Genomic DNA, 13175 nt, shown 5'->3' with positions numbered 1-13175 from the left:
AACCATCTGGGCCTGGGGAGCTACACCGAGCCTCTAAGGGGCTTTTTTCCCTTTATGTCCTGATAACGAGTCTCAGTAATTGGGAGAAGCAGGTAGGCTGCCACATTGTGTGCCCTGAGTGTGCTCAGGAGTTGGTCGGGTGCTTGGAGGTACCCAGTGTTGCAGCTCACAGCCCCATCTTCTGTCTGTCACCCAGCGGGATTCCTACGGGGCTTGGCCGTCTCCCTGCATTGACCGGGGCAGCCCCAGGGAAGTCAGGTGTTTGTACTCACACTTCTTGCATTCGCGGAAATCACCGAGGTCAATGTCACATGAGGTTGATTCTTTCATCTGTGAATTAACCACCAGTTAGCTTTGCAGAGGACATGCAGCCGTCCCACCCATCTCCACACCCCAGCTCCTCTTCTCCTTCTTCCCTCTCCTCCTTCCCTTCTCCCTCTTCTATTTCCTGGCCTTCTTTTTGGCAGAACTCATCCTCTCCCCCTGTCCCCGCCAGCTTGAGCATTGTCCTATCCCACTGCTGGGGTCAGAGGGAATGTTGCATCCCCCAGCCTCTGGACTCCTGAAGGCTGATGTGTCCTCCCCACGTCTCTCCCAGCATCAGGCCATATCTGAGGAAAGGGCTTCCCTCCAATGACATAGACCTTCGTGGTGGTGCCCGCCCCTTTCCTATGACTTACTTTCTCTTTCATGGCAACTGTCAGCAGTTGAGGAATGACATCATCCAAGGGCAGAGGGACAGGGAGAGGCAAAGTATCTGTGACCCTGGGAAGATACAGGTGGAGAGCTGTGTGATTTTGCATTTCTGGATTTTGTCCCACATTGGAGATAACCCACCCATTGATGATACAGCTGCAATGATGTCCTGCTGCTTACAATTTGCAACCACCTGAGCCCTTTCAACCTTCATTATAGTCATGAAGGAAGAAGTGAGGATACCTGGGAAAATCACCAAAGCCGGACATCTGACCCAGTGTTTCACACAGATAAAATTATCCTTCAGCCTGCTGGCATGGCTCAGTAATTGAGCGTCCATCTATGAACCAGGAGGTCACAGTTGATTCCTGGTCAGGGTACATGCCCCGGTTGCGGGCTCGATCTCAAGTGTGGGGTGTGCAGGAGGCAGCCGGTCAATGATTTTCTCTCATCATTGATGTTTCTATCTCTCCCTCTCCCTTCCTCTCTGAAATCAATAAAAATATATTGAAAAAAAGGAGAAATTATCCATCAGATACTGTGCAGTTTGGTGAGTAGGTTTTTCTGGGACTTTACTAATTAGTATTGGGTATAAAAGTTAATAATTGGAAAAAACCCATTATTTAATAAGGGACTGGTTAAATAATTCATGGTGCATCCCATAATGGAGTTCTAGGTAGATTTAACATAAGAAAACATTCTAGCACACCGGAAAGTTGATCCAGAAAATGAGAAAAATGGCCTCACGTACGTCTTCACCAACTGAAGGTACACTTTCGTAGCCTTGATGACCGTGTCCTGGACTTGGAGGCTGACACACTGGGTGTCGTTTGTGTTAACACCAATTTTCAGAGTCACATCGCCATTTATTTGAAATCCCAGTATGCTGATTACAGGTCCTAACAGGCTGTGGAGAACAAGATAGAGGTGAAACCAGACCTGGCTGCAAGATGTTGCTCAGCCAAAGTGATAGGCATTTTGGGAGTCAGCCTCATGAATTTGTCCAGGTTATTGGAGGGAGGGAAAGTCTGGTGCTTTCTCATGAGCATGACCCAAGGTTGAACATCCCCTGTACACAGGACTCAGAGGCTGGCATTCCATAAACGTTGGAAAATCCCTCTCCTGACCAAACTTCAGGAAGTCTTTTTTTCCTAGAGGCACCAGGCTACCTTGTAACTGGATGCCCATTACAGGTTCACTTCTGTGCCCAGCACCCCAGCTGTCTATTGTGTGAGTGACAGCGTCAGAAAAACCCACCATTTACCACACCCGGTCTTATTAACGCCACATGCTCGGAAGAAGACAAATGGCCCTTCCTACCACTGCTAATGGTGTTGGTCACAGACATGGGCTGTGGAGGCAGATGCCTGGATTCAGGTGTTGTCACTGCCACATGTCAGCTGTGTGACACTGAGCAAGGTTTATAAGCAGTTTGTGTGTCTCAACTGGTTTCCCAATCTTGAGACAGGACTGCTTTCTTGATGAGGCTGTCAAGAGGCTTTGGAAGTTGAGTGCCTCAGTTAAGTGCCTGGATGGAGCTCGGTCAGTGAGAGAGATCAGTGCTGTGGGTTAGTCCAAGGAGTCCTCCCGGGGGTGTTCCTGCCCTTCTCATGCCTTTCTGTGTGCCCTGGGCCTGTCCTGTGAACGTGTTCCTCTCTCACATGTTGACTCTCATCGAGGAAAGGGCCCACTTTTATTTCCTCCCTCTGTGCCCAGCATGGTGTCTGGTACAGGGTAGTACATGACAGGTGGATGAATGAACATGTGCATGCATGCATGTTTGCATTGGTAGCTTCTGGAGTGCAATGAAACATCTGTCTCCCCCAACTGCCCAGGACAGTGTTTGTGAGAGTGGGCTGCTGCTCTTCGGAGAGTGCAGGTGCTTTGGAAGCTACACTTCCCAGGAATCAGTGCGGTCAGTAGGAGGTGCACTCTGTGGCTTCTCTCTACATTGGCCATCTGTAGAAATGTGCATGTTTCACAAGGAATTTGGATTTCTGGCTTTGTTTACACTCTTTGAAGATGGAGTTCCATGAGTCATTATTCCTCCTCGGTCCTCTGGGCTGGAGGAGAGGGGCAGCTGTGCCCAGTGCCTAATTTGCCCCATCCTCAGACATCCTGCCTTTCTCTGTGTTGTCCCTGCCTGGCCCTTTGGATACTGGATATTCGGGGTGTTGTCCAGGTCAACTCAGTTGACTGATTTGGAGACAGGCTCACCCTTTTCCACCTATGAAGGCGGTAGTCACAGCTTGAACGAGGATCTCATCATCTGTCACGGTCAACATCATGTTCTCCACAGTCGCTTTTTGAACCTCTAATCTGCAAAATGACAGCATCCAGGGTCAGTCCTGACTCAAGGAATCAACCTGAGCAGCAGGAGAAATGCCTTTGAAGCAGCCAATTAACAACCTACCAACCCATCCATCCCCTGGATGGCCCAGTCCTGTTAGCCACCCCATTCATTATGCTCAAGAAATCTTGTTCATATTTCCCCCCAAAGGACACAGAGCTGGAATATTGCTTTGTGCAAACATGGCTGTCCCTTTCCATGGGTTTGTAGGAGGTTGAACTTCAGTATCCCCAAATATCACTTTTCTCATGTGCCGTACCTTAGGGGCAAGGAAGCACTTACCCTATCAGGAGATCTTTCACGTTAATATTTCCCAGCACGCCTGAGAGTGCATCATCGATGCCACTTGGCACCGCACTCTTTAGTACTCCCTCGGCGGATTCTTTGAGCTCGCCGACTTTGTTGAGCACACCACCCAGGGGCAGGGGCAGGGGCAGGGGGAGGTTTGAGAGAAGAGAAGAGTCCTGGTCAGCTTTTTTTGCAGGCTCCCTCGCCACAGTGTTGGGTAGTAGGCCGCTCAGGGCTCCTTGGGCCAAGGGTAGCAGGTTGCTGACAGCATCAGTGGCTTTTGAGAGTGAAGGCAATGGTGACTTTGAGGACTTGCTGTTGCTCCCCTTGCCCAGGACACCAGTAAGGCCACTGTCGCCAAGGATATTGAGGGAGGAAGAGAGGTCTAACAGAGACAGCACGTCCAGGTTGGACACTGTGTCTAACACTGTCCCAAGCACACCGGCCAGATCCACATCCGCACACATCAGCATCTTCTCAATCTGTGGTGGCAGGGTGGTGTTCAGATCTGAAAATGGTGAAGAGACACATTTCTACTGTTAGCTGCACAGCTAATTCAGCCAAAGGAACCCTCCCACTGGAGAGCCAGCACTGGGGAATGGTGGGGCCCATAGGTACTTTATATCATGTCTCCTAGACATACCAATCCCTGCTTCTGCTCACCCCGAGGATAGCGTGGTGACAGAGAAATATACCAGTTCCTTGTTAAAAGTTAATATTTAATAGCACCTTCCTGAGGGTAGCCTGGTTTGGGCATGTTACTTTGAAGTGACTTGGGCATGGAATGAAAGGACCTTGTTTTGCTTTTGAGCCCAGTAACTTAGAATTTAATATAGGCCAGGCTCTGCCCCTGAAGGCTGAGTGTCCTGAGCCCCAGTCTCTGCAGCTGTCCATGGATGCATGATAGAACCTACTGTGGGTCACTGGGTGCAGGATGAAATGGGTGATTGCCATTTGAAATGCTGAGTAGGGTAGGAGGCATCTGAGGGAAGTGGTGGTGAAGCTGAGAGATCTGGAATTTTCTGTTCTCCATCTGGGCGAGTCTGCAAGTCCCTTCCCTTCTGGAGGCCTCCTTTCCCCTTGTGGGTCATGGGAGGTCCTGCCACCTTTGACAGGCTGCCTCTACTAGACCTCCTGCACCTGCTCTGCAGCATCCTCCTGTAGCATTATCATCAGGGTGGAGGAGGCGCTAACCATGGGTTTGTCTCCACACTGGACAGAAGCAAGTCAGGGAGAACTCAAATTCTAGAAGAAGGTGTGGAAGGGAAGGAGGGTCAAGAGCCAAGTAGCAGAGCTGAAGTCACAGGGTCCTATCATATCATGCTGCCCTTGATGGCCGGAGAAAGGAACTCAGAAGAGCTGTCTCACCTGGATGACAGTCATCCTTGGCTGCCTAGCAGGAAAGTGAATTGGACTGAGGGACAAGATTCTTGTTCCAGTAGAGTAGCAGGAGGAAGAAGTCTGTTAGTACCAGCCCCTGTGAAGCTTGTAGGCCATGGCTTTTGGGGCCTTGCTGCTGCTTCCCATGCCCAGGCTCTGCAGTCTGGAGGGCCTTTGCCTGTGTGGGGTGATGTGGACGCACCTCCAGCCCAGGTATGTGTCCCAGAGAATCTATTGCGCATGTGAACCTCCAGACCCACACAAGAGTATTTTGGTCAGCATTGCTCAGAGTAGCACAAAATTGGGCAAGAACAAAATTGATGTAAATCATGGAGGATTCATCAGGTAGAATATTGCAGTGAAAACGAATGGGCTAATATTTCTCATTATAACATGGATGAATCGCCTTAGAAACATAAGTATGAGACAATGCAAGCTGGCTACCTTTGGGGAAACTTTATAACATGTGGTGCAAATTTTTAATTTGATTGAGAAAAAGTAGCCATGTGTTGTAAAATATAAAAAATGGTGTGGGAAAAGTAATCAGGCCCGAGGCCTCTGGAGGGAGAGAGGAGGAGGGAAGGATGTGCAGCCCAGTTAGAGTTATGGGGCCTTTAACCCTATGCCTGCTTTTATTCTTAATGCAGGTTTTGGTTACAAAGGTGTTTGCTGTGTATATCTTCTTGGTTTTTGTATATTTGACAATGAAATTAACCATCACCATCACCACCATATACTGCTTAATGAGTGCACAGCTGTCCTTCGTACCACTGTCTGAACTTTTCTGTACATTTGGAATATTTTGTAACAAGGTAGGATGGTCAGAAGAGTGGGGCATATGTTCCTAGTGGTGGGTGAGCTGTGGGGCTGGGCACTGTGGTCAGTAGGCAGTTGCCGCGTGTCTCTCTGTCACCTGTCCTATCATGCTGGAAGGCCAACCTAGGTTTCAGAAGGCTGGTAAGAGTAGCCATGAGGACATTCCTTCTTGCATTTTTTTTGATGATGAATCCTATTCCCTTCTTGTTCTCAAAGGGAGTCTCTTGCAATTCCTGACTCCTCTGCCTTCAGATCCTGGGAGACTACTGGGGGACAAAATTTCACATCTCCTAAAGGAAGCTGAGACTCAGGGAGGGCGTGATATAGGAGCTTGGTGAGCATAAATCTGGCCAAGGAGTTTGGACGTGGGCCCGCATTTCTTATGTCCTGGTTCCTGGTCAAGCAGTTGATGCTTTAAGCACCTATGAGTGTCTGTGCTGAGATCTGTGGCTCAGCATTGAGAAGCTCTGAGATTTCCTGGCAGTGTTCAGGTGATAAGAGTCATAATAAAAGGCAGGCAAATAGAGCGGTTGCTGGATCCAAGGGCTCCCTTCTCTAAGCTTGCTTTGACATGTTCTACCCAATGTGTGGACAAGCAGCCTCAGTATCATCTTGATCTTATTAGAAAACCAGTACTACTGTGGTACTGCTACATCAGAATGTCCAGGAGTGGGGCCCAGGCAGCTATTTTGTTAATAAATTCCTGAGGTGATTCTGATACCACCTCCTCTTTGGAAACCACTTGTTCAAAAGGTATAAGTAAGTAGCCTTGGACATGAGAAGCATGTGTGAGGGGTTTCAAAGTTAAAGGTGTATAGGTGAAACAGTTCTTACTTACAGTCATTGAGTTTGCTGCTAGACATGAAGTACTTGGCCACGGGGATACAGCCAGGATTTGAAGTCCCCAATAGATTTTTTACAGATGAAGAACCGTTTGGAGTTGGTGGAGATCTGCCGAACTGTCCAGGTAGTAGAAGGGGTCTTTCGACAGGAAGTTTTCCCAGCAGTGTAGGTGGGGCCAGCAGGTCAAGCGTTTCTGCCTGGACAGCCAGTGTGATGGCCAAGGCCCAGAGGGTTAGCATCTTGGCGGCTGATATCTGCAAATGAAGGCTTTGTCAGACACCACATTTTCAATGGACCATAGGGCTGCCAGTATGTTTGTATTGGATGTACACACAAGATCCTACCTCATTACGAGGGTGACATTCACATTGCAGATATTGTATGTGTACTGTATTCATGGGGCAACGTTCTAGCACACGGCAGTCAATGTTTGGAGGAAAGGCCTCTCTGTCATTTCTGTAGACCTGTGCATAAAGATGTCTATGGGCTGGGGGCACCCTTTGAGTATAGGCCTCGCCCTTACTGTAGGCTTTCTGGGTAGCGTCCCACATCCTCCTGCCAGTCCTCTTGACACAAACATCCTTGGAGTGGTCTGAGTTACCATTTGGGTATTGGAGAGTTTTGAATTCTCCAGCTACAAATGTTATCTCTCCAGCAGTGGTCAAGGTCCCTGCTTCTGGTCAGGGAACGTATAGCAGTGTCCTTGTTGGTGTGAGCTTACCAAGTGCCATCCCTTTGTGAATGGAAAATGGATATCAGCTGCTTTAAACTCTCTGCACAACCCTGAGAGGGAAGGCTTGAGTCCTCTTTATTCAAATGGTGGAACTTGTATAGAGCAGGCACTAAGGCTTGCCTGTGCCCATTGTCCAGCCCTGCCCCCCCCCCCCCCCGTAATTATCATGGTCAGGACTAAACCACCCCATCAACCATTCCCAGGCTTGGCATTCTTCACTCTTTTGGTATTTGGGCTGTCCTGGGATTTTAATTCAGTTTGAAGAGGCCAGAGCCATCCCCCTGTGAGTGAGACCATCTCAGGGTTATTCCGTCTTCTGAAACCTGTTCTTCTGTTTCAGGAGAGCACTGGTCTGGTTTGATGGTGGCATGAGCCAGTTCACACAGTTGTATTAGTTCTCAGCACAAATTGGGCTCCCAGTGTGGAATGAATGATCGAGTTAACCAGGCCATCCACCTTCTGTGGTCTCTTCTGTGTGCAGGGCAATGGGTGATCCTATTGACCACAGGTCACATGGCCTCTTCCTCTTGGCTGGGGTTGAGCAGCCATAACTGATGTGATTGTATAAATGTGTAAGTCTCAACTCTACCTCTGTTGCATGGGATGTGTCTGTACATATATCCTTATTGATACTGGTCAGTGTTTGTACTTGTTACTGTGCTAACATCTACAACATCTTATACAATCCTCCCAGCAAGTCCAGGCACTAAGGTAGTATTATTACTGCTGTTTCCAGCTGAAGGCAGAGAGCTGGGTGCACTCCCAGAGAGGAAAGCCCCACTTGACTCTGAGCTCAGCTGTTCACTCAGTGAGATCACTTCCTTTCCTGGCTGTCAGGTTCCTCCCTTACCATGATTCTCAAAGTCTGGCTGTCATTGAGAATCCTGGGTAACATGGAGGCTTGTGTCTTAGGGAATTTTCCCTCAGTGAAGCAAGTAGACTTTGGAGGTTCTCTGTGTTTGGATTTTTTTATCCAGGCAAGTTTAAAAAATCAGACTTGGGTACCTTTGTTCTTGCCATGGGTAGGTAGGCATTGCCCAGATCTAGCTGCCTGCCACTTAGCATCATCAGCAGAATCGCTATTGCAGAAACGTTGGGAAGGACATAATCAGAAGCCAGTGCCAATCCTTCACATTGAACCAATTAGGTGTTATAAAAAAATCATCACATTTCATTATTTTTCTGATTTTACCCTCCTCTGTGTGAAATTGGCCTTTACTGTGTCAGGTGACATGTAAGTGTCCTGTGAGGAAAAAATAATAAAATTCTGTGCCTGTGACTGAGTTGATGGCAATATTGTTAGACATCGTCTTTAGTGGGACCCTTGGAGAGTCCCAGTAACAAATCCCCCTTTTCTAAAAGCAGTTGCATAACCAGCAATTGTGACACCTACTGTGCTAGGCAGAGTGCTGTGTGGCTTAGTAGGGAGGGGATTAAGAGATTCTAAATGCAAACCCTAGTGATCATCCTCTGATGAACTGTCCTAGCTTGTTTCCACCTCCGAATTTCGGCCCGTTCTTTTGTGAACTTGATTTAGTGAGTTCTTACCTTGCCCAGTGTCGATGGGTCGGTGTTGATGGGCGACCTTTTCCGGAAGCTGCCGCTCCTCCTGCTATTGCTGGGACTGTCGGACGGAAAGCTGCAGCCCTCATTTATAGACCAGCGTCTCTAGGGAAAGTGATCAGACATGAAGGGACCCCATTCAGGTGTGCTGATAAGGGAGGCGTGATACAGGCTGATTTCCAAGATCAGCACCTGCTAATGGTTGTGACATTTGCCATTATCTTTCTGAGAGATGTTCATGGTGTCTGGAAATTTTTCAGAGGGGTTAGCCCGACCAAGTACTTGCCCCTTCGTATTTTAAATCTTCAAAGGCCTGTTATCCCTGAGTTATGTGGGTGCTGGTTGAATGGCAGAGTAGAGCAGGTGCCAACTCATTGAGAGCCCTTTAGTAAAGGTGCCAGTGCTGGGTCCTGCCCAAGGTTGGCACTCAGTATTGAGTGACCAATTGAAGGGTGGGGACCTGAGGGAGAGGGCATGGGGTCACTTTGGATAGGGTGTTTCCCTGTTAAGTAATATTTTACATCAGGTGTGTGTGATAGGACATATTCAAACATGCACAGATTTAGGAATAAGTGATGGACGCAGGAGGATTGGAAAGTACACAGTGTCTGAAGTGGCCGAGAGCCTGAATACAGGCCTGGGGATTGTAAACATGGCTGTTACATAAATTCCTCAGCCCTGTTCCGTTCCCAGAGGGCCTCTGGGATGAGAGTGAAATGTTTTCAGATGTCCGCTGTCCTTTCAGTTCTATTTTAGAAATTTCAGTCTCTATGTGAGGCTTCCTCTCACCTGTTCTTTATTTAATGGCTCCCAAAATTCTAGAGCCCATTCTCTGGGCCTCAGGCTTTCTCCTATTTAAGAGGTTGTTCTCAGTCATCTGTTCAGTTCCTACCACTAGGATCTTTGTGATTTTGTGCATCCTGTCACCATCTTGCTGTGTGGTGTATCACAGCTTTACAAAGCAAGAGTGTGGGAGAGGGATATGATTTTGACAGAGAGCGTGGCTAATGTCTGCTTCTGCTCACTTGAAGAGGGGGCATTGGTTTGGGTTCCTGCCTTCAAGCAGGCTCAGCATGTTTGCTGCCTGGCCCTTGCCAACCCCACTGCGGTTCTCAAACTGTACCTCAAGTGTAGTTCTGGTTGCCAAAGGCCCCATTTTGGGATTTGCTGAAATGTCAGATGCATAGAACAAACAATAGTTGACCTTTTCCCAGAGACTAGAACCATGGGTTTTACACGTGATGATAAGGAGGACAAAACCCAACTGTCCTGGATCTTATTTTTCTTGGACATTTGGGAGAAAGTGAGTGATCCTTTAGTTGAAATTTGTGACACCCATTAGTGGGTGTGGCCCTTGATTTTGCTAATGGTTGCTAATGGTTTCTCTGGACCCAAGGAATGAGCCCTACTCCAGGCGTGGGGCGGGGCACATCCGGGATGTAGCCTTTGAAGGCCCCTTGGGGCTTCCTGCTTCCTTCTCTTTCTCTCTCCCTCAACCCTAAGAGGTGGGGCAGCCATTGACTTCTTTCTGCTAATCCAGGACCCACATGAGCGGTTTCTCAGAAGGTGGCTTAGCAGGCTGAGCACTGGGGCTCCCTTGTTGTCAAGCCCTAAGTGCCAAGTGATTTGACTGCTGACTCTTGAAAGGGAGGGTCCTTTCAAGGCTGGCCAAGGCTTGGCTGGATCACAGTTGCTGGTGATAACGCAGATACCAATTCTTAATTGCCTCTGGGTGAAGGTGTCACCATAGCCCAGCTGAGCTGGGGTGTCCTGGTGACAGAGGCATCAGAATTTTGACCTTTCCTTGTTTTTATTTATTTTATTTTTTTAAATGAAATGCACACATATGTGTACGCATTTGTACTTTATCTGTGTATATGCTTGTCTGTGCCTCTCTAGGTCCCTCAGCAGTCTTTCCAGACTCCTGCCTTGGTTTCCTTCTCTGGTGTAATCAATCTCAGATCTTTGTTGGTATTGGGTGTTCACAGGGCCTTTCACAGTGGATAAATCTGTGTTCCTGAATTCTCTGGAGTTGTATGTAAACTTTGGGTTAATTTTTATTTCTAAGGGTACATATCTCTCATGAGATTTTTTAAAAATTTAAATTCTTTATTGTTAAAAGTATTACATAAGTCTCCTTTTCCCCCCCATTGACCTCTCCCCGGCCATTCCCCAGCACATGCACTCCCCTCCTCCTCCCATCTGTATCCATTGGTTATGCGCATATGCATGCATACCAGTCCTTTGGTTGATCTCTTCCAAGGTGCACCCCTTCCCCCCTGCCTTCCCTCATAGGTTGGACAGTCTGTTTGATGCTTCTGTGACTCTGGTTCTATTTTTGTTCATCAGTTTATGCTGTTCATTATGTCCCACAAATGAGTGAGATCATGTGATGTGTATCTTTCTCTCATGAGATTTTTGATGAGCCTTGTGTTTTAGTAAAGGTGATGAACCAGTGTTTTGGGGAAGGCAAGAGTTTCTGTGCGCAGGGTTTGGGGCCAGACAGATGTGTGTGTGTGTGAATCTTGGTTCAGTGTGTGGTGCCTGGGGACCTTGTCTAATAATTTTCTCTGGTTTAGTTTCCTCATCCATAAAATATAGATAATATTGTCCCTATCATAGCGTTGTCATGATGATTAAAGCAATTAGCATATATTTGGCATATGTGAGTATTCCATAATTAACTGTCATCATCATTAATATTACTTATCATTGGGTCAGGTATTTTCAATTGTTTTGCACCTTTCTCTCAGATTTAATACCATTTCCCTATCAATATGGTGTACCTAGATTTTGGCAACTATTATACCTTGTTTACAGCCAGAAAATAGGATGTTTTGTGGATGCTTCTTTACCCTCAAAACATATCCTTCCCAATGCTTTTACCAGAAAGAAGGCAGATATAGAGACATTTTAACCTTGCCCTGAAGTTTATATTTTCAGTGGGGGATAGAGTTTGATACATTCTACTACACCCATGCATGCGTATATACCTTGTTATAGATGTTGAAGAGGTTTGAAAAGGCCAGTAATTTACTTTAAGACGTGTTTGCAGATGTCTGTGTGTAGGCTTTGTTCCCTTTTTACCCAGTTTCCCCACTGATGTCCACATTCAGTGTTGGGCCTGTGGATTCTGCTTTGGAAGTCAAAGTGGAGTATGTGTGGGCCAAGAGGCGCTTTTCATTCATTCCCAGAAGGGGAAGTGGCTGATGGGCACTTCCTTTTTGCTGCTTTCTCTTTGAGCACCTCCTGCTGGTTTGCCACTCACTGGCTACACATTGCTGCTAGTTGGCTACCCGGCCTGGCAATGGGGCCACTGCACACCCTGTTAGGCACCACCCAATGCAACCCAGAGACTCAAAGTCAGACTGCAGAGTGAGATGCACTTGTTAGAGTCATGTGGGGAGTGAGGGCCCCCATGGCCGGAGCAGAGGCTCTCTCCTGCCTGGATAGGTATGAGGAATGAGCCAGGGCCTGCCCAGCGTTCCTCACGGTCCCGAGGAAATGGCATTCGATCATTTCGTACTCAGTGTCTACCACGGGCCAGGCACTGTGCTCACACACAGGTGGGGAAATTCTGGGCTTGGGGTTGGTATTCAGCTCTCCCCTGGGAATGTGTCTCCCAGCCTTAGTTTATCTTAGGTGTTTCTCATATACACACCAAGGGCCGGGAGACTTTGCACGGCCAACGTGCAGGGCTGTCCTACCCTCTAGCTCAGAGACCCCTTGGGGGCTGCTGGTTGGGGATATTTTTTCTTCAATGCTGGGCTTGTGGTTCATATTTAAAAAACAGGTCCTGAGTCAAGTAGTGGACCTACAGCATGGTTTACTCTGGATGCCTACCTCCTACTACAGGACAGGGACTCTGTACCAATCCTTGGGTGTCCCTCCATGGTTTGGGCTCCATGGTGGAAAATTGGCGCTTCGGAGGGCTTCGCCTGTAACTCCTCCATTTTCCCGAGGCCAGCTGGGGTTACCGAGGGAGCCGGACACTAGTTCATTCCCAGGGCAGAGTCCATCCTAAGCCCCCATTCTCTCTGTGGTGGGGATTTTATGATAATCCTAAGTTTCTCCTCACCTGCCTTTTTCTGGGGCCAGGCCTACCTTATCGGCTTTGGCTGGTGCCTATCTCTCCAAGCTTTGCCATCTCCTCACACTTGGCAACCATGGGGCTGCTTTCATCTGACTGCAAAGCCCTCTGGTTCCCTGCCTTTCTCTGCTCACAGCCCTGCCCTGCCGAGGCTACATAGGATTGGGACGTTGGTGAGGGGGGAGGGCTCAGGCACTGCTGCCTGCCACCTCTGCAGGGCCAGGGAAGCTCCGAGGTGCAGCTGTGAGGTGCGGCGTCTCACAGTCACCCACCTGGACCCAGCTTCCCTCTTGGGTGGTCTGGCTGCTTTCCTTTGCCCTTTTCCTCCATACTCAAGGCCTCCAACATATCTTTGAGCTTATTAGGGACCCCAAAACTTCTCCCTGCTTCTTTCTTTTATCTTGACTAGGGGACCT

At 48.2% G+C, this 13175-nt stretch overlaps 1 protein-coding gene across 1 annotated transcript in view; it reads right to left on the bottom strand.

Annotated features, from left to right (window-relative positions):
* The window catches only part of LOC132240184 (vomeromodulin-like), a 30461-nt gene extending 23849 nt beyond the window's left edge, over window positions 1-6612 (bottom strand). The window contains exons 1-6 of the mRNA XM_059707507.1: window positions 6369-6612; window positions 3329-3842; window positions 2914-3015; window positions 1448-1603; window positions 681-765; window positions 273-330 (exon numbers count right to left, since the gene is read on the bottom strand). Of these exons, the coding sequence (XP_059563490.1) occupies window positions 273-330; window positions 681-765; window positions 1448-1603; window positions 2914-3015; window positions 3329-3842; window positions 6369-6612 (1159 nt within the window). The remainder of the gene's footprint in view (window positions 1-272; window positions 331-680; window positions 766-1447; window positions 1604-2913; window positions 3016-3328; window positions 3843-6368) is intronic.
* Between the last annotated feature and the right edge of the window lie 6563 nt (window positions 6613-13175).

Source organism: Myotis daubentonii, chromosome 8 (assembly GCF_963259705.1).
Source record: "Myotis daubentonii chromosome 8, mMyoDau2.1, whole genome shotgun sequence".
Lineage (NCBI taxonomy): Eukaryota > Metazoa > Chordata > Mammalia > Chiroptera > Vespertilionidae > Myotis > Myotis daubentonii.
This window is presented reverse-complemented; position numbering and strand designations above follow the sequence as displayed.